Raw genomic sequence first — 27,252 nt, forward strand, 5'->3', positions numbered from 1 at the left:
CCACCCCCCCCCCCGCTGAATTCCCCAACCCCGTGCAGCACCCCAACCCCTGCCAGAGCCCCCAAACTGCCCCCCCTGGGCCCCACAAATTTGGGGAAATAGGCTAAGCAGAGCCGAAGTCCTTCTTGAAGTATCACTGGGGGAGGTCCCAGAAATTTGGGTCCCCCAAAAACTCCTACAGTTTTGAAAGGGGGTTCAGGTCACAAAAATGGGGGGGGCGCAAATATCTCTCTTGCCCCTTGGAGCAGTATGTGATGGGGGGAACAGGGACACCTCTTGTGTTTTTTGGGGCTTGTGGCTGCTCCTGCCACCCCTGCCCCCCTTGCCCCTGATCCAGGCGTTTTCCAGGAAACTGAGGGGGCCCCTCGAAGTTACCCTTCTGTTGCCCCAGGGTGTAAACCTCCCAGCATGGGGGGACATAGGCAGCACCCCAAAACCACACAGAAGTAGGAGAAACCCCCCAAAATCTGAAGGAGTTCCAGATGAAATGGGAAGTACCGCTGTGTGTCCCACTGCTCAAAGGGAGCCCCCAAATTCCTTTTTCCTATTTTCCAAAAACAAAAAATGGGGGTGCCCACCCAAGCTGAAGCACCCCCAACATCTTCAGTTTTCCTCCTTTTCCCAAAGAAGACAGGGATTGATACTGCTATTCCCAGTGGGACCCTCCTACCTGTGCACAGGTATCTCAGATCCGCCGGGATTTTGGGCAGTTTGGGGGTTTCCAGTCCTTCCTAAGAGGGGGAGGGGTGGATTTAGGGGTATAATGATGGTGGGGGGGGGCACTCGAAGATTCCAAGAGGATTTTTGGGATCATAATCCAAGTTTTTAGGCTGGAGGGCAGGAACGATCCAAGTTTTTCCACACTGGCAGCACTTGGGTTCTTCCCCATCCTTAGAGGGGCTGAGAAATCCAGGTGAGGCAGAGCATGGTGATGTGGGGGGGTGTGGGAGGAAACACCCCCCTCCCACACCCCCTGAACTTCCCGATTTTCACAGCAGGAGCTGGGAGTCGGGAGGGGTCTTGGTCTGGCAGCCTTGGCACATGCGCTTGTGTCGGAGCAGCCGGTCCGTGCGGGAGAAGCTCTGCGAGGACAAGGAGGGGGTCAGTTCTGGGGCTGGCGCTGTGGATCCCAGAGGTGCCCCGTACATTCCCACAGGCACATTCCCACAGGAATTCTCTCGGGAATACCTGCATGCAGCGCTCGCACTGGTAGGGCTTCTCCCCACTGTGCACCCGCTTGTGTCGCTCCAGGTGGTACTTCTGGATGAAGCGCATGTCGCACATGTCGCACTCGAATGGCTTCTCCCCTGGAATTCCGGGCGGGAATTAGCGCCGGGGAGAGGGGCGGGAATTAGCGCGGGGTTGGGGGGAGGGGCTGTTCATTAACGAGGGGTCATTACCGGTGTGGATGAGGATGTGCCGTTTGAGGTGGTAACTGCTCCGGAAGGCGCCAAAACAGTGGTCACAGATGAAATTCTTGAGCTGGAAGGAGCCGTTTTGCTCAATCACCACCATCTGAAATGGGGGGGGGATTTGGGGGTTCAGAGCCGGGGGGACCCCCAGCAGCCCCCAAATTTCCCCCCCCCCCCGGCCGTCCTGCGCCTGCCGGAGTTTGGGAGATTGTCTTCCTCCTCCTCCTCCTCGTGCGGCGCGGCGGCAAACCTGGGATCCTCGGCGGGAGGAGCTCTGCAGTCCCTCGGCGCCGGGAACCCGCTTGCGGCGCTGCCGGGGGGGCGAGGGGGTGTCAGCGGCCCCCGAGATGGCCCCCTGACCCCCCCCGACCCCAAAATCGAGGGGGGACCCCCCCGCTGGGGGAGGGAACCTGCCTTTTTCATGGATTTCTTGGGGTTGGAGGCCTCAGGAGCATCGTCGTCCTTGTGGGCACGGGGCTTGTCAGGGTCCTGGCGGAGGGACTGGTGGGGGCAGGAATTGGGGTGGGGTTTGGAAAGGGAGGATTGGGGGACAGAAATTGGGAGGGGCAGGAATTAGGGAAGGGGGATTGGGAAGGGGGGGATTATGCGATCAGGAATTGGCAGGGAGGGGTTTGGGAAGGGGAAAGGAATTTGCAGGGCAGATTGGGGGACCAGGAATTGTGAGGGATTGGGAAGGAGCAGGAAATTGGGGAGGGGGGGTTCAAGATGAGCAGGGAATGGGGAGGTTGGGGGATAATAAGGGGATGGAATTGAAGGGGAAACAATAGAATTAGAACAGGAAAATCCAAGATAGGAAAAGGCCAAATAAAGGAGGAAAAATCCAAATTAAGGAGGAAATGTCCAATTAAAGACAGGAAAGGGTGAGTGAAAGAAGGAAAATCAAGTAAGGCCAAGAAATGGGAAATGAAAGGACTAAAAAATTAAAGCAGGAAAAGGTCAAATGAGAAGTGAGAAAATCAAACTAAAGCAGGAAAACTAAAGGAGGAAAAAAACAAATTAAAGCAGGAAAAAGCAAAATTAGAACTGGAAAAGGTCAAAAAAATATAGAAAAAGGATGAATAAGGGGAGAAAAAATTGAAATTTGAGGAGGAAGAGGCAAATTAGAGGTGGGAAACGCCAAATTTGGGGCAGAAAAGCCCAAATTAAAGCAGGCAAAAAAACCAGTCCAAAACCCCCAAATAAAAGCAAGAAGAAACTAAAGGTAGTAAAAGGAAATGAAAGCTGGAAACCTCCAAATTAAAAGTTGGAAAAGCCAACTACAGGCATAAACCCCCAAATTAAAAGGGTGGAATTCCCCAATTAAAGGTAGGATTCCCCCAGTGGAAGGTGCCAGATCCCAGCCAGGGGTTCCCACTCCATACCAGGAGGTCAGGGCTGGAGCCCCGTTCCCGGCTCCCATCCTGTTTCCCGCCGGATTTGGGCATCATCTTCTTGCTGGCGACGGTGGGGACGAGGCAGACGCCCGAGAGCCCCTCGCAGGCCAGGAGACTCGCCTGGAACAGGAAGGGACCCCTGGGATCAGCCCCACAGCCCAGGAATGCTGGGGTGCCCCTTGGAGTGGGGAGTGGGGCAGGCCCCCCCTGCTTCTGGGCCCTGATGGGAAATTAGGGATAATCTGGGGAAACTTTGAGACGATCTCAAGGGAGATTTGCAATAATCCTGGGAAAACTTTGGGATGATGTCATGGAAAATTTGGGATGATCCTAGAATAATTCTGGGAAGACCCTGAAGTGGAACAGAGTGGGTTGAACACTCTTCTCTCAGCCCAATGAGGATTTAAGGTCAAATGGGAAAATTCAAGGGAATTGTGCATCAACTTTGGGATAAGCCTATGGAAAAGTGGGATAAACCCAAGGGAAAATGGGAAGACCCCAAAACTGGGAATGGAGGAGGCTGAATCTCCTTTTCTGAGGCCTGTTGGGACCTAATGGTTAATGGGAAATAACCACAATGAGGGGATAATCCCAGGGAAAAAACGGGGAATTATGGGGAAAATTTGGGATCATTCCCCAATAATTCTGGGAAGAACCCCAAAGAAGGAGAGTTTTTGGGGGCTGAACCCCTTATCTGAGGCCTGATGGGACCTAAAGGCTACCAGGGAAATTTGGGGAATGCTGGAGAAAACTGGGATAATCCTGGGGTAACTCTGGGAAGACCCCAAGGTGTGTTTGGGGTTTGAAACCCCTTCTTCCAGCCTAGAAAGGATCTAATGGATAACAGGAAATTTCAAGATAATCCCGGGGAAAATTTGGATTATCCCAGGGAAAACTGTGACAATTCCAGTGGAAAGTGGGAGAATTCAGGAATAACTCTGGAAAAACCCCGAAAGTGGGGAGGGGAAGGTGGGGGGAGGCAAAGACACCCCCGAACTGCCTACTAAACTACTGACCCACCTTCCCCTAAAGGCTACCAGGAAAATTTGGGAAATCTTGGGTAAAACTGGGTAATAATGGGAAAAAATTGGGATAATACTGTGAAAATTTTGGGATAATCCTGAGAAGACTGGGAACAACCCCAAGTATGGAGGAACAGCTTGAACCTCCTTTTTTGAGGCTTGACAGGCCCTCTGGGCTAGGGGGAAAATTAAGGATATTTCTGGGGAAAATCAGGATAATCTTGGGGAAAATGGCAATAATCCTGGAATATCTTCCTGGAGCAGGATGGGGGGATGGGGAGGCACCCCCCACCCTGGTGCAGGGGGAGGGAAGCTCCAGCTCCCTCCCCTCTTCTTTCCCTTTTCCCATTTTTTTGGGGCTGTTGTTCCCCCAAATTCCTGGGCCTGGGGGTGTCAGGATGCAGGGGGTGGGGGCTCATTACCTGAGCCATGCTGTGGGAGCCTTTGGCCTTACTTCTCGCCCAGGTAAAGCTCGTTTGGGGTAAGAAAAGGTGGGATCAGTAAATTTTTATGGATTTTTGGGCGGGCTCCAGTACCCGCCACGGTGCCGCCATTCCTTCTCCTCCTCCTTTCCTCCTCCTCTTCCTCCTCTTCTTCCTCCTCCTGGGGGGGCCACTGGGGCAGGAAGGGGGGGGACACAGGGCAGGGCCCCCCCCCCCAAAGCCGGGACCCCCCGAGCTGGGCGGGCACTGGATCTGCAGGGACGGAACAGAATCCACGGGGATCCGCCTGAGGGAAAAACAGTGGGAAAAGGGAAGGTCAAAGGGGGCCCAAAGGGAAGTATCTCAGAGTGGGGGATAGCGGGGTAACAGATTTCTTAATGGGGTAATTTGGGGGGGGGGTGTCCCAGGACAGGATGACACTGCGGGGGAAATTCCTAGAACAAGGGGTGTCCCCGCAGAACGGAGCGAAAGCGGGTCCCGAGGGTGGGTGACTCTGGGGGGGCGGTCCCAGGGTAGGGGGAGGTGAGGTTGGGGACGATTTTGGGGGATCCCGGCGGACTCTGTTATCTGCGGGGCTTGCGGGGGTCGGGGGATAACACGGGGGGGTCACCAAAGCGAGGAGTCTCCGAGGGGTCAGAGCCGGGGGTGACCGTGGAGGGGGAGGGCACAGGGGGCGTCACATCGGGGAGATCTGAGGGAGGGAAGGGGGGAGTTACCAGGGGGTCCCAGCGGCGGTGTCCCGGGGAGGGGTCACAACCAGGGAAAGACCTGGGAAGGGTCACAACGGGAGGGGCCACAGCGGGGATCGGGGTCGCCTCTCTCCTTCGACAACTCCCCCCAATCCCTCCCCATCCCCCTCCCACCCCTAGCCCGTTCCCCTCCCCTCATCCCCGGTGGGAACAGCCCCCCGGTGTTGGGCGGGGCCTGGGTCGCCGCGAGGGTGCCGGAGGGTCCCGCGGGGGGGTGTCATGGGGGACCAGTCCGTACCTGCCGCAGCCCCTCCGCGCTCCGACCGCCCGAGCCCAGCCCCCCCGCCCCCCCCGCCGCCGCCGCCGCCACCCGGAACCGGAAACCCCCGCCCCCGCCGCCGCTTCCGGGACCGACGGGCTCCAGGCGGCCGTGAAGGCTGGACTGCGCATGCCCAAAGAGGCGGGGGGACGCCGAGCGTTGCGCCGCCATCGTGGGTGAGGGCAGTTGCCGTGGCAACGGCACGGCCTGGACCCCTCCGAGAGCCCCCGACCCTCCCCGACCCACCCCCAGGAGAGGGACCCACCCCCTGCAACCCCCCTGACTCACCGAGACCGGGACTGACTACGGCCCGACCCCACTTCCCGGGAGCGGGACCGATACCGTCCTACCCGACAATCCTCTCCCGGCGCCCCCCTCCGCTGCCCCTACTCGCGACCCACTCTTGGGGACCCCCTACTACAACCCCCCTTTGGGCCCCTCCTCACTCTGATCCCTCCCTTTGGGGTCTTCTTTTGAGGGCTGATCTCCTCCTTTCCTCTGTCCCCTTTATTGCCCCCCGGGGCAGGTACTGGCCCTCCTCGTGGTGTCTGGGAATTGAGGGGGATTCTGGAAATAGAGTGCTGGGATTGGGGGCACACTGGGAATGAAGGGCACTGGGAGGGAATGGGGACACTGGGGACAAGGGGGACACCAAATACTGGTGGGGGGGACAGGTTGGGGGGATACACCAGAGATAGGGGTAGATACACTGGGGACAGCGGGGACAATGGGAATAGGTTTGGGGACCCTGGGAATTGGTGGGGGTCACATTGGGAATGGGTTTGTGGGGACACTGGGAATTGGAGAACATATGGGGTCACCACTCTTCCCTCTTACATGGATCTGGGGACACAGTCCTGACTCTGCCCCCTGTCCCCAGAACCCTCCGGGCCCCTTCCTGAGTCCTGGACTTTGCTCCTTGCCCCTTGGTGATAAGGCCAGAGGAAAATTCCATCCTGGGGAGGGGAGAGAGAGGAGCTGGGAGAGTCTAATCCTGGGAGAGCTTGATCCAGGTGATCCTGATCCCAGGAAAAGCTTCTCCTGGGAGCACCTAATTCTGAGACCACCTCATCCCAGGATCACCTCATCCCAGGAGAACCTGGTCTCGGCAGCACCTGATCCTGGAAAATTCCAGCTGGCAGAGGTGAGAGGAGCTGGGAGCACCTGAGTCCAGAGAGCCTGATCTCTGGAGAAAGCCATCCTGGGAACAACTAATTTTGTGATCATCTTGTCCCACAATAACAGAATTCTGGAATCACCTTATTCCAGGAGAATTTGATCCTGAGAGAACCTTATCCCAAGAGCACATCCTTCCAGGGAGAAGCTCATCCAGGGAGATCCCAGGAGATCCTTATTCCACAATCACCCCATTCTGGGACCACTTTATCCAAGGAGAACCTTGCCCCAGGATCACTTTATCCCAGGATTATCTCCTTCTAGAAGAAGCTCATCCTGGGACCCCCCCATCCCAATACCTTCTGCTAATCTCAGGGCCAGGGTCCCTCCTGGTGCATTTCAGGGTGTCCCTGTGTTCTCCTGCCATGGCTGAGCCCTCTGGGATTTGGGACAGCATCCCATTGGATGATCCCGGTCTGGACATCGCCGCTGGGGAGGAATTCCTGCAGGAAGTGTTCCAGATCCTGTTGGAGGAGGGCGTGCGGAAGAGCATGGACATGACACAGAAGGTTGGGATACCGGAGCACTCGGGGGGCTGGGGTCCCCAGTCCCACCCCATCACATTCCCATTTCCAGTCCCAATCCCATTCCCAGTCCCATTCTCAATCCCAGTTCCAATCCCATTCCTGTCCCCACAGGTGTGTGACTGGAACGAGCCCCCTGGGAGGGGGTGGGGTCCCCAATCCTTCCTTATTGCCTGTCCTGTTCACAGTCATTCCCTGTCCCAGTCCCAATCCCATTCTCATTCCCAGTCATTTCCAATCCAATTCCCAGTCATTCCCAGGCATGTGACTGGAAGCAGACATGGAAGGGGGTAGGGGTCACAACCTTGCTCCTTTCCCATTCCCATTCTGAATCCCAGTTCCAGTCCCATTCCCAATCCTGTTCCTAACAGAAGTCCCACTTCCAGTACTGCTCCAATAGCCAGTCCCATTTCCAATCCTGTTCTCAGTCCCATTCCGAGTTCCATTCCCAGTCTTATACTCTGAACAGGATTGGGAGTGGGACTGGAGTTGGGAGTAAGTCCCAGTTGCAGTTGCATTCTCATTTCCAGTCTCATTCCCAATCTTGTTTTCATTTCCAGTCCCATTTGCAATCCCACTTCCAGCCCCATTCTCATTCCCATTCCCCATTGTGTTCGCAGTCCCGGTGCCAGTTCCATTCCCATTCTGGCTGCCGGTTCCAGTCCCAATCCCATTCCCAATCTTGTTTCCATTCCCAGTCCCATTCTCAACGCCATTCCCAGCCCATTTCCTCTGCGGTTTCCAGTCCCGTTCCCAGTCCCTCCTAGTCATTCCCAGCGCATTCCCAGGTGTGTGACTGGAAGGAGCCGCAAGAGCTGCGGGAGTTGCTGGATCTGGAGCTCCGGAGCGAAGGGGAGGGGCGGGAGCGGCTCCTGCAGCGCTGCCGGGACGTGCTGCGCCTCAGCGTCCGCACCGGTGCGCTCCCAGTACACACCAGTGCACGCCACTACACAGTAGTACAGCCCCAGAGCAGGCCCGGTGTCTCCCAGTTCAGCCCTGCACAAACTCCCAGTTTGGCAAGGCACCTCCCACTTCAGCCCAGCCGGTCCTGTTTCAGCCCCAGCGGTTCCCAGTGTTGGCCCGCGGTGCCACCCAGTGTCAAACGTTGTGGTGCCTGCCATATCCCCCTAATCTTCCGTGTCTCCCTTGACCGTTCCTGTGCCCCCCCATTTCCCCCCACATCCACTCCTTGACCCCCCCCCGCCATGTCCCCCCATGTACCTTCTGTTCCCTCCCAGCCAGCCATGATCCTCCCATGTGACCTCCATGTGTCTCCTGTGCTCCCCCGATTCTCCTATATCCCCCCTTCCCCCCAATTTTCCCATTTCCTCCCACCTCCCATTCTGCCCTCCATATCCCCTCCCCACCTCCCCAGTCTCCCTATGACCCCCCCTATACACCCTCTGAACCTCCCAGGTCCTTCCCTTACCTTCCTGTGTCCCACCCCCCATGTGCCATCCCCAACCCTCTCATGTTCCCCCCCATTTCCCCCTATCTCCTCCCATATCTCTCTCTGTCCCCGCCATGTTCTCCCTTGACCACCCCATGTCCCCCCAGGTCACCCCCGGTTCTTCAACCAGCTTTTCTCAGGGCTGGACCACCACGCCCTGGCTGGGCGGTTCCTCACCGAGACCCTCAACACGAGCCCGTGAGCTCCCGACACCCCCAAATGGGGGCTGGCATGTGGGGGGACTCCCCCCTCCCCCAGATCCACTCACGAGGGGCCCCTGGTGCTGATAGAGTGGGAGGTGCTGGGGGGAGGATTTTGGGGGTGTTGAGGAGCCCAGATGAAAGGGACCTCCAAAACCCTGTCCTGACTCCCTTGATCTAGCCCCCAGTGCTGGTGTTGATGGAAGGGGAGTTCTGGGGAGAGGGTTTTGGGTGCTGTGTTTTGAGGTGCTGAGGCTCTGGGGGGAGGTGTTTGGGGTTCTGAGGTTTCAGGTGGAGGGGAACCCTCTGACTGCTGCTGGGCCCTTCCAGATACACATATGAGGTGGCCCCGGTGCTGGTGCTGATGGAGGAGCAGGTCCTGGCCAAGCTCCGAGAACTTGTGGGGTGGAGCAGCGGTGATGGGATCTTTGCTCCCGGTATCCCAGACCCTTCCTGAGGGTTATCCCTGTCCACCCTCTACCCCTGGCAGCCTGTCCATGGTGCCCCAGGGATGACATAGAGGTCCCTGTCCCTGGGCAGGGGGCTCTATGTCCAACATGTTGGCCATGAATGTGGCGCGATTCCAGCGTTTTCCAGAGAGCCGGAGCAGAGGGAACTGGGACCTGCCTCGCTTGGGCCTGTTTGCATCCCAGGAGGTGGGAGTGGGGGGTTCCAGGTCACCCCAAAACCTGATCCTCAGGATCATCTTAATTTGGATCCATGAGGTCACCCCAAACCTGGTCCCTGGGGTCACCTCGAAATCTGATCCATGGGGTCACCCCAAGTCTGGTCCCTGAGATTACCCAAAATCTGGGGTTACCCCAAGTCTGGTCCCTGAGGTTACTCAAAATCTGGTTCCTGGGTCCCCCCAATCCTGGTCCTGTTTTCCTGTCCAGAGCCATTATTCCATCCTAAAAGGAGCTGCTCTCCTGGGAATTGGCACAGACAATGTTCACCTGGTGCGGACAGACGAGAGGTGGGTGCTGGGAGGTCCTGGGGGGCCCCAGGTCAAGGGGTCCCTCCTTGTCTCCATCCCTCTCCCTTCCCCTCAGGGGGAAGATGATCCCAGAAGAGCTGGAGAAGGAGATCCAGAGGGTGAAAGCTGAGGTCAGGAGAGGCTGCACCCCCCCATGTCCCCAAAGTCCGTCAAACTCCCCAGTGCCTCCCCAGTATTCCCAATGGCCTTCACAGTATTCCCAAAGCTCCTTCAATGTCCGTGTATCCCCCTCTAAGTCCCCAAAGCCTCTCCAGTGTTCCCAAAGCCATTTCCATGTCCACAAAACCCCCCCATGTTCCCCCAATATCTCCCCAAATAACCTGAATCTCCTCCAATTCCCCCCTCCCATCCTTTCAACTCTCCAATGCACCCAATGTCCCCTGTCCTCCCAGGCCTCCTGTCCCCCCTTAAAGTCCTCTATCTGCCCCAGAGTCCTCTGAATCCTGTTTCTTGCACCCCCAATGTTCCCCAGTATCCTCCGATCCCCCCAATCTACCTCCTGAGCCTCCTCAAAGTCCCCCCAAATGCCCACCAAGCCTTCCTAGGTCAACCAAAACCCCTCCAGATCCCCTTCAAATCACCCCCAAAGCTTGCCCAAATGCTCCCTTCTTTGTCTGTGCCACCATCCTGGCTACTCTCAACCCTCTGTGTCCCCCTGTCCCTCAAATCCCCCTCAAGCCTCCCCAGGTCCCCCCCAAACCCCCTCAGATCCTCTGCAAATCCCCCTCAAACCCTCCCAGATTCCCCCCAAGCCCCCCCGAATCTCTCTCAAATGGCCCCCCCAAGGACATGGAGCCCCTTTGTCTGTGCCACCATCCTGGCCACCTTCAACTCCCTGTACCCCACTGCCTTCTACCCCCTTCCATGCCTCCTGCACCCCCCAACACCCCCAGACCCCTCCCTAATGCTCCCCAGGGCTCAGAGCCCCTCTTCGTGTGTGCCACAAGTGGCACCACTGTCCTGGGTACCTTTGACCCGCTGGATGCCATCGCTGACGTCTGTGCCCGCCACGGGCTGTGGCTGCATGTGGATGTGAGTTCGGTGGGGGTCTCTGGTTGTGGGGTGCCCGAGGATCCCCTTATGGGTGCTGATCCCGCTTTCCCTGCAGGCAGCATGGGGGGGCAGTGCCCTCCTCTCCCCCCAACTCCGTCACCTTCTTGCTGGCATCCACAGGTGTGTCCCTCCCCCTGCCCCCAAAAAAGGCTCCCATGCTTCCCCCTCCGAGTTTTTGGGGATGCTCTTTTCCCCACAGGGCCTCCCCAAACTCTGCTGTTTTCCCCCCACCAGAGCTGACTCAGTGACCTGGAACCCCCACAAGCTGTTGATGGTGGGGTTGCAGTGCTCGGCATTCTTGCTCCGTGACAGCTCTGTAGGTGCCCTGCATCTTGAATTCCTGCCTCTGGGATGCCTCTCTGGGCTCCCTCATTAATTTTGGTGCCCCCTGCCCCTCCCAGGGGCTCCTGCAGCGCTGCCACGGTGTGGGGGCCTCGTACCTGTTCCAGAGGGACAAGTTCTATGACGTGTCCCTGGACACAGGGGACAAGAGCCCCCAGTGTGGCCGCCGCGCCGACGGCCTCAAGCTCTGGATCCTCTGGAAAGCTGTGGGAACCCGGGGACTGGGACAGCGTGTGGAGCGGGCATTTGCTGCTACTCGGTGAGCCCTGGGATCGGGGGAACCCTCCACCTCTCAAACTGGGCTTCACCCCTTTTTTCCCCCCAGGTATCTGCTGGAGCAGGTGAAGAGGAGGGAGGGATTCCAGCTGGTGACAGAGGTAGGGATGATACTAGAATATGGGATGTGGACACCCAAGAGTCCTGGAGGCTGGAATGCCACAGGTCTGAATCGTCCTGGAGGTTTAACTCCCAGGGGATTAATCCTGAAGATTTGAATCCACAAGGTTTAAATCCTAGAGTTTTCAATCCCAGAGGCTGAAATCTCAGATATTTGAATTGTCCCAGAAGTTAAAATCTTGGAGGTTTAAATCCCTGAGGACAAATCCCAGAAGTTTAAATCCTAGAGTCTGAAATCCTGCAGATTGGAATTCCAGAGGTTTAAATAATCCCAGGGGTTGAAATCCCAGAGGTTTAAATCCTGGAGATTTTAAATCATTCTCCAGAAGTTTGAATCCCTGAGGATTAACCCCAGAGGCTGAAGCCCTGGAGATTTAAATCCTCAAATTTACATCTCAGAGATTTAAATAATCCTGGAGTTTTAAATCATCCTGGAAGATTCCCTTTTGGAGTTTTAAATCCTGGAGGATTAAATCCTGCAGGTTCCAGTCCCAGACAATTATATACACATGGCTGAATTCCTGGAGTTCCGATTCCCCATCAAATTCTGGGAATTGGGTGATTGGCTATGATCTCCTTCCTCTTCCTCTCCCCGCAGCCGGAATTCATCAACCTCTGCTTCTGGTTCATCCCACCCAGCCTGCGGGGCCAGGAAAGCTCTCCGGAATTCTGGGACAAACTGGGAAAGGTGAGCTCAGAATTCCAAATTCCCCTCCACAACAGCCCTCCAAATCCCGCAAAAAAATCACCCAAAAATAAAACCAAAATCCTCCTGAAATGGTGCTTCCCCCTAGGTGGCCCCAGCCATCAAGGAAAAGATGATCCGGAGGGGCTCCATGATGGTGGGATACCAACCTCATGGATCCCGGGTCAACTTTTTCCGACAAATTATCACCAATCCTGCTGTCACCCGCCAGGACCTGGACTTCTTCCTGGATGAGATCCAGGAATTGGGATGGGATCTGTGAGCACTCCCAAAAACTCCAATGAAAGACCCCCAAACCTGCCCACCATCCCTGAGGAAGAGGGGAGCAGAGTCTTGATTATCTCCCCATATCCCAAAATGGAAATGTCCCCAAAATTCCACGCTTATGGAATAAACCAGCATTTTATGGTCCTGATCTGATAATAATTTAACTCCCTGACCCAAAATGGGGTTTGGGGTGTAGGGGGGTCCCTCAATTCCCCTGGAAGCTCCGGAGGGGGTTGTGGATTTTGGAATCAGGATGTTGTGGCCTTGTGACTCTTGAAATTCCCATGACTTCTTGAAGCTACAGAGGTTGGAATTTGTATGGAAGGGGATCTGTCAGCACCCGGAAAACTCTTGGGAGAGTACTGCCAAACCTGCTGCCTCCATCCCTGAGGAAGTGGAGCAGAGCCTAGACTTCCTTCTGGAATTTTTAAATCAGGAATAAATCAGCGCTTGATCCCAAAATTCCACATTCATGGAATAAAACAGCATTTAATGGTCCCAATTTTACATTGATTTGATATCACACCACTCTCCCCACAGAATGGGGTTTGAAGGTCCCTCAATCCCCCTGGAGGCTCTGGAGGAAGTCGAGAATTCCAGGATTAAGCCGGGCGTGCTCAAGGCAGGATAGGAGCCGGGACACCGTGGCCTCCTGTCGCTCCCGCCGCCACCACTCACGCAGCATCTCAAAATTCCAGAGGATGGGATTGCAGGGATTTTCCTCCTGGATCTGCTCCAGCCGGCTCTGCTCCAGCCCTAGATGTAGAATTCCTACTTCCTGCCACTCTTTTCCCAATCTTTTGGCGACTAGCATCAATTCCTTCTCCGTCAAGCGCCGGGGATTCATAAGTGGAGCTGGAATCCCACCAGGAAGACGTCCTGAAGTGGGATCCCCCCTCACCGTGGGGGTGTCCCCATTAGGCTCACAGGGAGTTTCCTCCGGGATTTTCTCTTCCAGGGGCAGCTGGAAGCGCTGGATGAGGTCGAGGCGGCCAAGTTGCCGCAGGAACCCAGCGGTCACACGCAGGGAATTCCCCGGGAAACGCTGGAGGAGGATGCGGCACAACTCAGGGCGCGATGCTGAGCGCAAAAGCCCGCCAGGAACCTGCCCTTCCATCAGGAACTTGAGGGTCTCAAATTGCTCCTCCGGGAGAGCTTGGTGCACCTCCAGCAGCGTCCCCCGCTCGTCCTTTGCCATCAGGGCAAAAAATCTCGCAGGGAAGTAGGGTCACTCCTGGGACACAACGGTTAGGAGAGAGGGGTCACCACGCAGCCCAAAAAGTGGAGAAAAAAGAGGGCCACCCCTGGGCCCCAAAAATTCGGGGTGGGGGTGTAAAGGGGTCACTTTGTGCTCCAGAAACTAGAGGTAGATGGGTCACCGAGGTGTCTCCCGTGCCCCCACCCTGCCTCGGGACTGAGCCCTCCCAGTGTCCCCCTAGAGCACCCCACCCCGCCCTGGGCCTTACACTCCCAAGTGTCACCCCAGTGCCCCCACTCTGTCCTGGCTCCCCACGATGTCCCCGCCGTGTGGCTACTGCCCTTTGTTCCGGGTCCCCACGGTCTCGCGGGGCCCTCGGTGCCCCCCTAGCCCGGATCCCCACCGTTCTTCCCCCAAGACCCCGTTCTCTCCCGCGCCCCCGCCCCGCTCTCACCGCGCTGTGCTCCCGCCAAGGCGGTTCCGCGCTGGGGAGCGGCGCAGCGGCCCCGGCCGGTGGGCGTGGCCTCTGATCCCGCCACAGCGGCTGCCTTGGCAACGGGGGCGGGGCTTGGTTCGAAGGGAGGGGGCGCGTCCTGCCCGGGGCGCGCCTCCACTTGAAGGGGCGCGGCCTGGGGCCGACCGTGGCGGGCTCCGGGAATCGTTTGGGAGCTTCGGGGGCGGTTCGGGGGTGTGGGGAGTGAGTCTTGGGCCCACTACCCAGACTCGAGTGCCCCAAGTCCCCCCAGAACCCCCCAATAATCTTCGATCCGCCCCCCAATCCTTCAGTCACTTCCAGTACCCCCAAGTCTCTCAGTCCCCCCAGTAACCCTCAATCCCTCAAACCTCCGGTATTCCCCAGTCACTCCCATTAACCCCCAATCCCCTGGTGCCCCCAGTTCTTCCAGTGGTCCAGTCCCTCTCAGTATTCTCCAGTCCCTCCATTCGCCCAGTTCCCCCCAGTAAACCTGAGTAACGCCTCCGTAATCTCTGCAATTCCACAGTCCCTCTCTGCAGTATCCCCCAGCACCCCCCGGTCCTCCAGCATCCTCCAGTACCACCCAGGCCCACTAGTGTCCCCCTAATTCCCCAGTCTCCCTAATTCCCCAGTTCCTCCAGTACTTCCCAATCCTCCCATTAACCTCCAGTTTCTCCAGCCCACACAGACTCCCCCAATTCCCCATCTTCTCCATTATCACTGACACCCCAATATCCCCCAGTCTCTGCAGTCACCCCAGTATCGCCCAATCCCCCAGTAGCCCCCATATCGCTGTGTATCCCCCATATCGCCGTGTATCCCCCAAACTCCCCAGCGTCCCTGAACTACAACCTCCCTAAAATATCCCCCCCACAGTGTTCCCCCAAACCAGACTGAGCTGGACCCCCGACTCCCCCAAGTCCACCTCACCACTCATGGTGGGAGGTCCTTATTGTCCCTCCCTAATTTTTTTGGGATGTGGGCTCCTTCCCGGGGGAGGGTTTTTTTTGGGGGAGGGGCGCCCTGGGCGGACGCGGGGGGAGTCGGAGGCGTGCTCTTTTCCATGGGAAGCTGAACTCACCCCTCGCAAGGTTCCTGATGTCAGTTTTTCAGAGGCACTTGGCAGGCCGAGTTCTAGGAGGGGGCAGCTTGGGTCCGGGAGGAATCCTGCTCTGTTTGTAATTCTCAGCGGCAGAATCCTGCTTGCGGCCAAGGGTCCCTGGACACGAACGGCAGCCCTTTTCCATGGGAAACAAATCCTCCAGGATCCTGAGGTCAGCTGGTCAGAGGCGTTTGGCACTGCAGGTACAGCCCAAGTTCTAGGTAGGGCAGCTTGTGTCCGTGAGGAATCCTGCTCCATCCGTAATTATCGGAGGCAGAAGCCTGCTCGTGGCCCCTGGACATGAACAGCTGCCCTTTTTCTGTGGGAATGAAAACTCACCCCCCAGGTTCCTGATGGCAGTTTGTCAGAGGTATTTGGCACTTCAAGGGCAGCCCAGGTTATAGGTGGGAGCAGCTTGTGTCCGGGAGGACTCCTGTTCTGTTCGTAATTTTCGGAGGCAGAAGCCCGCTTCAGGCCACTGGGGTCCTGGACACAAACTGCATCCCTTTTCCATGGGAAAGAAAACTCATGATGTCCTGATGTCCATTTGTCAGAGGTACTTGGCACTTCAAGGGCAGCCCAACTTTTGGATGGGGGAAGCAAGGCACCCCAGTATTTCTGGGGCAGACAAAGGGCTGGGCAGGCGATGGAATCACACAGCAGGGTCTTTCTTCCCCTCTCTGCAAGGTGCAAGCTCCTCCAGGCGTGACCAGCTCTTTTCCGAGGATCAACCAGTGCATACCTGCAGAGGGAGCTCCTATTCCAGGGGGTCCAATGGGGTTTTCTTGAGTGTTCCTCCCGGAACCACGTTTAGAGCACCCAACAGGGGCTGGGAAGCAGCTACATGCACCCAGGCATGGAGCACTGCTTCAAGAAAATGCCGAGGGAAACCCCTTAATCCAATGGGAAGCACCTGAGCAGGCAGGGCAGCATGCGGGGTCTCAGGGGAGAGCTTTTCAACTTTCCCCTTTTATCTTGTCAGTCGCTTGACAGGGGGACTTTATAGCGTTCCCTGAAAAGAGAGGGCTTATTAGGAGAAAAGGGTGCTAAATTGAGGGGGAAAAATCTTCCTTTTCCATAATTGTGTGTGTTCAAATTGTGGGGAAATCCACTTTCCTTGCAATTTTATTTGTCTCAATGCAAGGAAGGCCTGCCTTTTCTATGCCTTTAGGGGCATTAATTGACAGGGAATCCCCTTTTTCCATTATTTTCCAGTTTAAATGGAAGGGGAAAACCTTGGCCATGCTTTTTCATGGGTTTGAATTAAGAGTAACTCCCCCCCTTTCATTGTCCTAGGGTTTAAACTGACGGTGAAGCCCAGCTGTCCCCCATTTTTAAGGGTTTGGATTGAGAGGAAAACCCCCCTTTTTCCATCACTGAAGATTTAAAGTGAGGAAAACCCCTATCTTCCCAGTATTTTAGGGGATTAAATTATAGGGGGGAAGCCATTTATTTGACATTGCATCGGTTTAAGTGGAGGTAACTGCCCCATTTCCTCATTTTAAGGGATTCACTTAAAGGAAGCTCTGCCTTTTTTAGCATTTTAAGGGTTTAAAACTGCTTTTCAGGGCACTTCTACTCATGCCCCAGGAGCAAATATCTCAGATGAAAGTGAGCCTGGCATGTATATAACAGTAATACCACCCAGGAGTCTATTATTTTTCTTATTTTTATTTATAATAGAGATATTATATTATATTTATAATACAGATAAGAGGTCACCGTACACCATTCATATCATTATTATTCTTCTCCATTCTACTTAGTTACATGTGGAGTACTGCTTAGTGGTCATTAAGGAACAATTATGTAAGTTAACAACAAATTGTCCGATTTACCTAGCTCTACTACCAAAACAAAGTTTTATTTCTTACCAGTTTTCTGTCTTTTTGCTCAAAGTATTTGTAGTAAAAAAGAAAGTATTGCTCTTTCACAGAAGAAGTTTAGGGTTACAGTTTTCTTCTATATGAAGCCCTTTACTCACCTTGAAATGAAATCAGAGGAGCCAAACAGCTGCATCTCATCTGCAGGCTTTTATACCTTGTGGGATTTGTCTCCTCCCTTTTCCTGGGCACGGTGGGAATGAGAGGTGGGCCCAATTAGGGGTATATTGACCCCAGCCTTTGCTAAGGGGCTTTATTCCCTCTTTGGGATCACCTGGGGTAAGAGCTCTCCTCTCATTTCAGTGAAGAGGTTCTTTTGGCTTATCCCAGCTTGTTTTTAGCAGATGCTTTTTAGTATCTAAAGCAATAAAGGCTTTGAAGAGACTGTAAAGAAAAGGGTATTGTACACAGGGAGTATTTAAATTCATGATTTTGGATTGTGTGTTTAGGGGTGGTAAGGTGCTTTTGTAATTTCTGGTTTTGTTGGTTTTTTGTTTGTTTTTTTTTTTTTTTTTTTGGAGCGCAGCTTCTTGAAGTTCTAGGCTGTGTTGAGTATGACACTTCAGATTTTTTTCAGCAGATTCATCATGTCACAAAAGGGTTCTGCCTGGTGTCAAAGATAACGTTTGAAATGAAGGATTTAGAGGAGTAAGTTGAGAATTGTTACCAGGAGAGGGAGGGTGAGTGGGGCACCTGGTTAGGAGTTACTGTTGGGCGCGTTTGAAGGCCGCACAGTGGGGAATGGCGTCCATTTGAGGACCCCCTAAAGCTTTTCACAACCACAGGAGATGCGTTTACACATTTCACAGCACACAAGTGCATCCACAGCACTCAAAGAAATGCCATGTAACTTTGCCTCTCACTAACCCAGTTGTGAATCATAGTAACAGCCATAATCTTAGACTCTAGGACCTAGGCACACTTAGGAGAGGGCGGGTAGCCAACTTGTTGGCATTGAGCCTATATGCCACTAAACTCATCTATTGATTTTGGTTTTCTTTCTTGTAGCTGACTAAGAGGCTAACCAGCAATCATAGCACCTTCCAAGGCAGACTCATTTCAGGTCTAACATGGATTCATGTTGCCGTCATCCAAAAGGTAAATCGGGGGCCATGGCCTGGAGATAGGATGATAATAGGATAGCGGGTTGGAAATTCTTGGGACAGGTTTGAAAATTAGCAAAACGGAAAGGGATATCCTTTAAGGGGCCTCTTAGGACAGCTAAAGGAAATGGCTCTACTTTGATTGCTGGTGAAGGGTGTGCAGCTCAAAGCAGTTCCAGTCTGTCCAGTCTGTGTTGTGTTGTCTAGTATGTCTTTGGGATCCCTCAGATCAGATATCTCTGCCTTTTCCCCCGGAGGATCTTATCACAACCATCAGCCATCATCTCTAAATTCCTGAACATTCACGTTTCTCAGCACCACGTCAATATCGTTTGTTCCTTTTCATTCTTTTTCACAGCCACGTGCTGTAACATTGTGGGACTTTGTTGTGGTTTTAAAGCATTAGCTAAAAAATCACTAGAAAACTTACTCATTTCTTGCTGTGAGATATGGATTAGAAGAAGAACAAAACAGACTTAAAACTTAAAAGGAATAAAGAAAGTTATTGACAAAACTACAAGAAAAAGAAACCAGGATAAAACTTGCAGAAATCATTTTTCCCCACTACCCAACCGTTCTCTTGATCGCATGACAACATAGAGACAAAAGAACCTGGTGTTTAAAACAGTCTTAACTTTGCTATAGTCTTTTCATCAGTCTTTGTAGAGAAAAAGACTCTTATCTTCTGCCAAGCTATGGAGTTTTTCACAAGAAAACCATTTTCTCATGGCTTTCTATTTTTCTGATGCCAGCTGGCCAGAAACTCTGTCATCAGTTCTTTCCTCCCATTTCACACCACTCTGAGGTTTTTTTGGGCCATGAAGTCAAGGGGTGTCATTTTAAGGATGAGTTACTCAAAGGCAAAAGTTCTCTTCATCTGTCTCTGTGAGCATCTCTGGAAACAGAAGTTTCCTCTTTGCCTCTTAAAGGCCACAAATTTTCAACAACTCTCACTTCTCCGTTTCTGTTCCAGCATCATGTAAGATCACAACTACTTCACCATTTACTCAGCTTTATCAATGAATTACTTTTGCTCCAATCCACACTTTGAAATACTCTATTACCCCCAAAGTACTCTCTCATGAATTAAAGGAGTTTTTCAGAACATTATTGTCCATCTCCATAGCTTTAACAAAATAATATTTCAGCTTATTAAAGCATCTCCTTATTTCTCTCCCCATCTGAAGTTTAATTCCTTTCTTCACTGTCTTTGATAGTTTATGTTGTCTCTTTACCTGTTGATCACTTTTTCTTGCCTTCTTCCTGGCAAAAGGATTGAATCTGCAAGTTTCATCTGGGTGGGAAAAGGGTTAAAATCTTGCTCAAGCCGTAGGTGTCCATGCTGCCAGGTTTCAGCTCAGTGGTGCTTAGAGCTGGGGCCCCCCTGGGAAAAGCTTCAGCCACCCCAGAGGCTTCCCGGGAGGCTGCAGCAGAGCCCGACCCCGGCCTGGGCCTGGGGGAAACCCTGCAGGCCCCATCTCCTGCCCAGGGACCGCAGGCCCAGCCCAGCCCCTGCCCGGGATGCACGGCCTGGGGAGGGCATGGGAGCCAGATTGAGTTCTGCTACCTTTCAAAGCCAGAAACAAAAAGACAAAGAAATTCCCGGGCTTAGGTCTTAAGGTGGTGTTCAAAGGTTGATCTCACTTTTCAATGGTCAAAATTACTGTCAATTCTCAGAAATGGCCAGTTATTGGCCAGGAGAAAAACTCCCATCAGCCTCCAGCAGCTTTAACTTCCTCAGGTGTTTGTTTTCTTTTATCACAGACTTGTAAGATTGTATGGCTATGAGGAGCATTCTAAATGTAGAATGTAGATCTTGATCATCGTGACCAACAGTTATTTTAATAGGTCACTCTGTTGAAGTCTTTTATTCAGCTTCTTAGAGCCTCCTCCATCCACCATTGCCATACCATTGGCTATCTCTTTTGGTGTTGTCTCGCTCCTTGGCGTTATTCTTTTTGTTGGGGTCTCTTTTTCTACTATCCTTGTGTCATACTCTTTGTAGTGTAATATGTTGTTTGTGTTTAGCCTGGAACTGCTCTGTCCTGTGGAATAGATTGAGGGATATATGGAGTAGAAAGAAGACTTTACAGGTAATGTTTTGTTTTGCTTAGCCACCAGAGCCACACCTCAGACAGAGCGACTGTGGCTGGTCTGTCCAGAGTCGAGCAGAGACAGCGGGAGCAGTACAGAGGTGTGTCCTGGGGTGACTTTATGATACTGGTATCCCCAATCGTCTCGTTTATGTTATATATTAAGTTCTGCACCTTTAAGACTGGCTTTGAGAGCAAGAGAGGAGGAAGAAGAAGCGCGCAGTTTGTGTTAAGGAAAAACATCACTCCCCCACATCTCGCTGGCGGGACTGTGGTGTCTGCAGCACGGACAGACAGCAGGACAGAGCTTCTCTCTGGCTTTTAGTTAGTTCTAGCTAGCTGAGGCAGAGGAGTTCCCTGGACCTTTGTTTGTTTTTTTTCCCAATTTTCTTGGATCTGTGCAAGCCTGCTCTGGACTGAACACCCAGCCAAACCCCGGGAGCTCATGCCTGTGGCCCACCAGGGCCTGGGCCTCAGCACTTTCCAGCACCGGAGGGACCGATAAGAACCTGAGCGAGCCGAGCTACACCACATGAAAAGGACTTTTTTTTTTTCCTCCTAGATTTGCCATCCCATCGAACAGCAAGAGGTTTTATTATTTAATATTACTCAATTTCTGTTAAATAAACAGCTTTTTCCACTTCTCTCTAAAGAATTTTTTTCTTTTCCCAGACCAGTTGGTGAGGAGGGGCATTTCCCTGGGGAAATCCCCATTTAGAGTTTTCCTTCCTAATTTGCCCTAAACTAAGACAAGGTGTCTCACAGTTTTCTAGTCATTTGTCATAATGCCCGCTGTTGTGAGACTCTAGGCAGTTTGCTTTGAGAAATGAGAACTTTGGAAAGGTTGTTTTCCCTGTGCATCTGAGTGACTTTGGCAAATCTTTTTGCAGAGGGATAGGAACCTAGGAAACCCAATATGAATGCAGGAAGCCAGAGGAATATGGCAACAAGGTGGGTTGGCACCCCAAGTCTGAGCTATGGCCTGACTTTCTTCTCTATGTTTCCCTTATTGTTCAGCTTTTCACTTAATTTTGAAGATGGAAAGCGTTTGGCACAGCTGAGTATTGGCACCAGGGGGGACCATGACCGGATGAGTACCGGCAATCAAGATGAGTATAGATTCCAGCACAGAACCAAAGGCTACCAGAATTGTTGTAGTAGCAATGAAACTATGAAAAAGCAGCCTTTGGGTTTTTTTGTGTTTTACAGGTGGCCTGCACTATTTAAACTGCCAGTCCACTATGACCAAGACTCTTGCAGAAGGAGGTCGCATTCAAGTGGTTTCAGATGGAAGCTACCTTGGCAACACTTTTGGACCCTGAGTCACTACACGCCTTTCCATTTTGTTTCGCCCCTTCTCCCCATGAATTCAGTCATTGTTTGGCTTTTCAGGGGAGGCATAAATGGTGGCTATATTACAGCATTTTTCTTTGTCCTCATTTTTAGGAAGTAAAGCTGGATATCTGCAGTCAAGGTCAAGTGGGCAAGGTGAGCAGTGACTGGTGGACAGACTGAGTTGTTATTGCTTGGGTGCCACATTCTGGTGCAACTCTAAGCATCCATTGTCATCTGTGTGTTTTAGGAGGTCCACTGGTATTAGGCCAAGGCCCCCTCACCAACTGGCCAACAGACCTGGTTCACCGCTCTTGTGAGCCCTCTGGAAGAATTACAGAGCTCTGTGATGAAGCCTTTTCCCATTTGAAGGTACCATCTGGGTAGCCTTTGGGAACCACTGAGGAGTTGCAGCGAGTTGGGGATGTTGAGAGGAGTGAGGGTCTGCTCAAATTTCAGCGATGCCTCATATCCTAATCTCCTCTTAACGCAGGCATACACTGTGACATGGGCATCAGCCTCCAAGTGTGGCTGAAGCGTACAGCCTGAGGACCCAGGCATTCTCAGGAGACAGTGAGTAGCTGAATTGTTGGGTTTTGGCTGATGTGCTGCTAAGATCACACATTGATGTTTGATTTTCTTTATTGTAGCTGACTAAGAGACAGCAGTCTGATGCTGGCAGGAACTTCTCAGACATCGAGGCAGCCTTCTTTTGCACATAATGTGGATTTGCATCCCCAGACATCCCAGAGATAAATCAAGGGCTATGACCCACAGAGTGGATAAAAGCCGGGTGCCGAGAGGGATTTTTGAGTCAGCTTTGGAGATGGGAATGTCCCAGAAATGGCCCCTTATGCCACGTAAAGGGAAAGTCTCACTTCTGATCACAATGCTGAGGTGCACAGGACAGAGCACCTCTGGGTGTCTGTTGTGTCCCAGGGTATGTTGTATCAGTTGTCTGTTGTGCATTCTGTGTGTTTTGGGTATGCTGTGTTGCACATCTCTTGCTCTGGCCCTTTGAGGGGCCTGTCGGAAACCCTGGCATCATTCTTGGCATCTCCAGTCTCCAATTTCCTTGGCCTGGTGCTGATTCCATTGAACCTTTGACTCGGGAGCTCGGACAGGCATTGGAATCGCATCCCTCTTAAGAAGCACCTGGTCAGACATCTTTTAAGGTCTTGTCCTGAGCTGCTCTATTGACAGCTCTACACAGCAATGATCCGTTATAGTGGATTAGGACTTATACCAATGCAAAGATAGGCAGAGGATTCTGATTATACGATTCTCAGGCATCCATCTTTGTGGTTCTTGGAGTAAGTTGTTCTGTTAGCATCTTCCTCCTCCAGGGTTCTCTGAGCCTCTTTGGCTCACTGTTGGTCTCACTTCCATCATCTCATTCCACATCCTCTAGGTCTTTGAGGTAATTTTTCTCGCCAAGAGATTTTTCTCCCTGTCGTGTCCCCTCATTTATCATCCTGTGTGTCACAGGTATCTGCATGTATTTGGCCCAGAGCTGCTCTGCCCTGCCGCATAGCCTCACGTAGGTGTAAAAAGACAAGTCCTGGGCCCTTGAAATGCGTAATGTGGGATGTAGTTGGACTCTAGATGGTATTCTAGATTGACACAAGATTTCTGGATCTGTTCAGTTATCCTGCTGGACCTTGACTTAACTTTCTTTCAGATGCAGATGGATTAAATCAGTGGCAGAGTGCCTCATCCAGTCTGAGAGGGTTTCCCCGACAAGGTCAGTCACTATTTCTCTTTGCAGTGGCAGCATTAATGGTGACTATGTTGCAGCACTGTTCCTTGTCTTTATTTCTAGGAAGTAAAGCTGGATAGCAGCAGTCAAGGTCAAGTGGGCAAGGTGAGCAGTGACTGGTGGACAGACTGAGTTGTTATTGCTTGGGTCTCAATTTTTGGTGCAATAGTAATCATCCCCTGTTGTTTTTTTTTTTTTTTAGATGGTCCACTTGCCAAATATCCTGGCCCAGGATGCCAGAGTCCAGGTGGGTGCGAGCTTAAGGTATAGGCGTGGTGTCCTGGTTTAGAGCAAATTTAGGAGAGAACCTCCAAATGTTTTTTGCCCGAGGAGCCGGCCTTCCAGCCCGGAGCTATCGCCACGGTCACCCAGCAGTCATCGCTTCCTTCTCTAGGCCTACTGAGCTTCTTGAGCATCCCCTTAACAGCTTTGGCACTAACTTTTTCTAGGGAGTTGTTTCATTATCATGTGCCATTACCATAGGGACTTAATTCCTTTGGCATCATCAGCCTCTGGCTCATCTTGTGCTAGGAATCTTGGGTCCATAAGGTGAAACTGCCAGGCAGTTTCAACTTGCATCTCTTATGTAGTCTGTGTCTGTTATGTTGTTTGTGTCCATTGTCTTCTGTGTCATAGGGCTTCGTTACCTCTCAATGCCTTAAGGGCGTCATTCCGGGCTGTATCACCTGTACTCTTCTAGCATATTTTCCCAGATCACACTTATTCTGGAATTTTTTACCTTTTTACTTTTTGAGACTGGAGGAAGTACACGAGATGTTCTCATCCATCTTCCTTCTCAGCTTTGGTACTGCCTTCTCTTCATGTGCCATTCTCTTGGACTTCTGTAGGGAAAGTATTAGGCCCATTCCAGTGAGGGTGACCACAGTAGTTCCACAGGTTCCATCATCTCAAAGCATATGGGGCTGGAGAGGTAATCTTTTAGAGAGTTATCTCAAGCCCTCACTTCTATTGTACCTATGCTGGCTTGTGTTGTATATGCTTACATTGTATGTGCTTATCTTGTGACAATTGTGCTTGGAGCTGCCCTGCCCTGGCACATAGTCACTGTTAGGTAGAACAGTTCTAAAACTTTGAAGTTCATCTCTTTTTCTATGGGGTTCCTGGTAGAAAATTTATGAGCCCAGGGCGGAGCTAAGTCCTAGCTGTCAAACAATCACTTGCTGACCATCTTCTATCATCCCACAGGTCTCCAAGGTGGATTTGTGTCGCTCTATTAGGAATGGCAGGGAATGAACGACACAGACTCTCTAGGGAGTCGATCAGGAGAATGTCTTGTAGTTTATTACTTCAGCTCTGTTTTATAGACTGATACGTGGAAAGTACAGAAAGGAAACTCTTATTGGTTAGTAAACTACTACATTACCATCATTGGTCAGTGGTGCACACTACCCCCTGACTTTCTCCTGCAAAGAAAACAAGAGACAGACAACAACACCTGCAAGGCTGTTCCCTGTCTTTGAGGATTGTTTGGAATCCTCCCATGAATTTCTCAGGCTAGCTTCTCAGGCAGGACTGAGAGAGCTATGCAGCCTGTAATTTCTACAGGCTCTCTGTTTCAGAGTTAGACACAGAGTCCACAGATTTGTACCTCTGCAATTGCCGACGCTACCAATTTTCTGGGAATCTACCATTTGATGTTGAGGAGCAGCAGCCAGAAGATGTGTTGAAGCATCTTGTTTAGTGTAGTGTTTCAAGTAAGGGTTGCAGTCATTGTGTAAGCTAGAAGATGTGTGACTGCATGTGAGCATGTGTTTCTGTCTGTTTCTGCTTGTGTGCGAGTGTGCACGTGTGCTGACAGGTTCTAATCTTGTGTTATGATTTTTGCCTTTCAAGTTTAAAAACTCATTTTTAAATTTAGAATAAATCCTTCCAGGGTGATTTTTTTTCCCCCAGTTGGGATTTTTTTTCCTTGGTCCTGGTCGGTGTGTGGGGTGATGTTCACTGCCAAAGTTTGGGTGTGGACCACTGTCCCAGGACCCGGGTTTTCGTCAGGCAGGACAATTTTTTTTGGGGCTCCCAGGAACCATGTTCCTGAGGAGTGCCGATGGCTGGGTCTTTAACGGAGTAGTTGAGGTAAGAGCAACAGTGAGTTTGTGTGACAGCTGAAGCTGGCCTCTGTGGTCAATGAGTATTGTGTTTTCTGCGTGCTCCTTCTGTTTTGGGTTTCCAGTAACAATAAAACAAAATGTAATGAACTTCCAGAAATATTCAGCAATAGAAAAATGGCTATATTGTGTTAATATGTATTTGGCTTGCATTGTTCTGTATTTGTGTTTGCTGCTGCATTTCTATGTATTGCTCTGTATGTAAATTGGATGTTTATCAGTGTTCATATGGATTGTATTTGTACTTGCATTTGTATCTGAATTTGGATATAGTTTCCATGTGTTTTGCTGAAGTTCAAATAAAAAAAACTCATTTAATAAAGTTGAATGCACCCTACTACAGATACTGTCATTTTTTTCACTGTATTTCTTTACTTCTCACTTTACTTTTCAGTCTATTTCTAATTTTATTTCTGTCTGTGTTTCTCTAACTCTGTCTCCACATTTCTGTTTCTCACTGTTTCTAACACTGTGTTTCTCTGCTTCTCTATCTCTGACTATTTCCCTCTATTTCCTTTTCTGTTTCTTTAACTCTATTTCCCTATTTCTCTCTAACTTTATTTCTGTCTTTAACTCTTTCTTTTTTTTCTCTATACTTCACGTCTATTTCTTTTCCTCTCTAACTTTACCCCTAACCCTATTTCTATTTCTATTTGTATTTATTTTTCTCTTACTTTATTTCCTTTCCTCTTTAAGCCTGTTTCTGTTTCTCTCTAGCTCTTTTTCTCTCTATTCCTATTTCAAACTCTATTTCTATTTCTCTATTTCTCATTGTTTCTCTCTAACTCTGTTGCTCTCTATTTCTGTCTAACACTTCCTCTCCTCTCTAACTTTCTTTTCCTTTCTAGCTTTAAAGTAAAAAATCAGCTGTAGAAATTTTCAGGCTCCCTCAGAGTAAAAAAAAAAATATTTACTCCCCTGGACTCTGAAAGTTTCTACTGCTGCACCAGACATATATTTTTCTTTATTCTTTTTATATATATATGCTATAAGCCCCTGCTTAGTGTTCCACATGGGAATAACTAATAATTAAACCTAATTGATTAACCACTACTCCCATCTGGAGCACTAATTCAATTACATAGACAATAACACAACTGTTATAAATGCAAAGGCAGATTTGGGTTAAATAAAAAACAATTTATTATAAAACAATTTCTATAAAAAAATAAACAATGAGGAAAAACCACAATAAAACAAACAGCGCAGCGCTGGGTGGACAGGGGTCTATACCCAAAGGTATAGGTGTTCCCAAATCCACGAAGGAGGGTAGACTGTCCGGGGTTTTTATAGGGATTTTGTGCCTTGAGGCCAAATTCCAGGCAGGCACCATTCACCAAGGGTCCTTGATTGTTGTATGAATTGATTTCCTGGCGTTGGAGAATAGAGTCAAATAGACGTCCGGACAGAGTCTCCTCATATGTAAAGAAGTTCTGGGTGTTTCTTGATTTCATTGTGGTTCAGGCCATCTGGATGGGATGGTTGGATCCGGGTTGGAGCTGATGGATATCTCGGCTGGACTTTTTCCCTTTGTCTACCTGATGGCTTCCCCCAACGGTGGCCTGCAAGGCGGGGTGTTCAGGTCCGGTGATGAGTATCTCGTCGGAGCCTTTCCCTGTTAGCCTGATGATTCATGTCCTGTCCATTCTTTTCCGTTGATGGGCGCCGAGCCTGTCCCTGTCAGCCTGATGATCCATGTCCTGTCTATTCTTTTCCGTTGATGGGCGCCGGCTAGGATCGTTATCCTTTGAGTGGGAATTTGCGACTAGATCTGGGAAGGGCTTGTGGGCC

At 51.4% G+C, this 27,252-nt stretch overlaps 3 protein-coding genes and 2 long non-coding RNA genes across 13 annotated transcripts; 3 read left to right on the top strand and 2 right to left on the bottom strand.

Annotated features, from left to right (window-relative positions):
* Nucleotides 1-53: 53 nt before the first annotated feature.
* ZNF740 (zinc finger protein 740) lies at nucleotides 54-5,307 on the bottom strand. 4 transcript variants are annotated; one of them, XM_088068740.1, is made up of 8 exons: nucleotides 5,259-5,307; nucleotides 4,251-4,557; nucleotides 2,795-2,926; nucleotides 1,827-1,913; nucleotides 1,663-1,722; nucleotides 1,401-1,515; nucleotides 1,189-1,307; nucleotides 54-1,082 (listed from the first exon to the last, which is right to left on the bottom strand). In XM_088068740.1, exons 2-8 carry the CDS (start codon nucleotides 4,257-4,259, stop codon nucleotides 990-992), a joined length of 615 nt encoding a protein of 204 aa, XP_087924866.1. In that variant the 5' UTR covers nucleotides 4,260-4,557; nucleotides 5,259-5,307; the 3' UTR covers nucleotides 54-989. The 4 variants fall into 4 exon arrangements, with proteins under 4 accessions (XP_087924866.1, XP_087924864.1, XP_087924865.1 ...); XM_088068738.1 differs by having other exon boundaries at nucleotides 4,365-4,557; nucleotides 5,259-5,301; XM_088068739.1 differs by lacking the exon at nucleotides 5,259-5,307 and adding an exon at nucleotides 4,882-4,901 and having other exon boundaries at nucleotides 4,365-4,557.
* Nucleotides 5,308-5,339: 32 nt separating this feature from the next.
* On the top strand, nucleotides 5,340-12,887 carry CSAD (cysteine sulfinic acid decarboxylase). 5 transcript variants are annotated; one of them, XM_014260598.2, is made up of 16 exons: nucleotides 5,340-5,455; nucleotides 6,357-6,423; nucleotides 6,525-6,964; nucleotides 7,768-7,894; nucleotides 8,537-8,627; nucleotides 8,960-9,066; nucleotides 9,170-9,285; nucleotides 9,526-9,605; nucleotides 9,682-9,736; nucleotides 10,542-10,658; nucleotides 10,735-10,799; nucleotides 10,914-10,995; nucleotides 11,081-11,280; nucleotides 11,347-11,398; nucleotides 12,016-12,105; nucleotides 12,212-12,887. In XM_014260598.2, the coding sequence occupies exons 3-16, from the start codon at nucleotides 6,821-6,823 to the stop codon at nucleotides 12,383-12,385; spliced, it is 1,500 nt and encodes a 499-aa protein (XP_014116073.1). In that variant the 5' UTR covers nucleotides 5,340-5,455; nucleotides 6,357-6,423; nucleotides 6,525-6,820; the 3' UTR covers nucleotides 12,386-12,887. The 5 variants fall into 5 exon arrangements, with proteins under 5 accessions (XP_014116073.1, XP_014116074.1, XP_087924860.1 ...); XM_014260599.2 differs by having other exon boundaries at nucleotides 6,549-6,964; XM_088068734.1 differs by having other exon boundaries at nucleotides 5,362-5,455; nucleotides 6,160-6,423.
* On the bottom strand, nucleotides 12,853-15,284 carry LOC106628668 (uncharacterized). Of its 2 annotated transcripts, XM_014260600.2 has the most exons (3): nucleotides 15,145-15,209; nucleotides 14,043-14,257; nucleotides 12,853-13,624 (listed from the first exon to the last, which is right to left on the bottom strand). In XM_014260600.2, exon 3 carries the CDS (start codon nucleotides 13,586-13,588, stop codon nucleotides 12,950-12,952), a length of 639 nt encoding a protein of 212 aa, XP_014116075.1. In that variant the 5' UTR covers nucleotides 13,589-13,624; nucleotides 14,043-14,257; nucleotides 15,145-15,209; the 3' UTR covers nucleotides 12,853-12,949. The 2 variants fall into 2 exon arrangements, with proteins under 2 accessions (XP_014116075.1, XP_087924862.1); XM_088068736.1 differs by lacking the exon at nucleotides 14,043-14,257 and having other exon boundaries at nucleotides 15,145-15,284.
* On the top strand, nucleotides 15,260-20,807 carry LOC148182360 (uncharacterized). Its single transcript, XR_015774774.1, has 4 exons — nucleotides 15,260-15,368; nucleotides 17,629-17,696; nucleotides 18,057-18,146; nucleotides 20,266-20,807. It is a non-coding gene; the product is annotated as an uncharacterized LOC148182360 (long non-coding RNA).
* Nucleotides 20,808-22,321: 1,514 nt separating this feature from the next.
* LOC148182361 (uncharacterized) lies at nucleotides 22,322-25,433 on the top strand. Its single transcript, XR_015774773.1, has 5 exons — nucleotides 22,322-22,516; nucleotides 23,258-23,320; nucleotides 23,399-23,440; nucleotides 23,538-23,582; nucleotides 24,542-25,433. It is a non-coding gene; the product is annotated as an uncharacterized LOC148182361 (long non-coding RNA).
* Nucleotides 25,434-27,252: the final 1,819 nt, after the last annotated feature.

The sequence above is a fragment of the Pseudopodoces humilis genome, chromosome 32 (genome assembly GCF_049639895.1).
Source record: "Pseudopodoces humilis isolate 2021_Gansu_Grassland_sample_001 chromosome 32, ASM4963989v1, whole genome shotgun sequence".
Classification (NCBI taxonomy): Eukaryota; Metazoa; Chordata; class Aves; order Passeriformes; family Paridae; genus Pseudopodoces; species Pseudopodoces humilis.

Excerpts from the sequence above, each read along its gene's own strand:
- ZNF740 (XM_088068738.1), bottom strand. Across the intron at positions 1,516-1,662 it reads CCTCCCGCCGAGGATCCCAG|ATGGTGGTGATTGAGCAAAA; the intron begins GTTTGCCGCCGC and ends CCCCCATTTCAG. Across the intron at positions 1,308-1,400 it reads GCACATCCTCATCCACACCG|GGGAGAAGCCATTCGAGTGC; the intron begins GTAATGACCCCT and ends CCGGAATTCCAG.
- CSAD (XM_014260598.2), top strand. The coding sequence starts at position 6,821 with ATGGCTGAGCCCTCTGGGATTTGGGACAGCATCCCATTGGATGATCCC. Across the intron at positions 9,286-9,525 it reads GCCTGTTTGCATCCCAGGAG|AGCCATTATTCCATCCTAAA; the intron begins GTGGGAGTGGGG and ends TTTCCTGTCCAG. Across the intron at positions 10,800-10,913 it reads CTTCTTGCTGGCATCCACAG|AGCTGACTCAGTGACCTGGA; the intron begins GTGTGTCCCTCC and ends TCCCCCCACCAG.
- LOC106628668 (XM_088068736.1), bottom strand. The coding sequence starts at position 13,588 with ATGGCAAAGGACGAGCGGGGGACGCTGCTGGAGGTGCACCAAGCTCTC.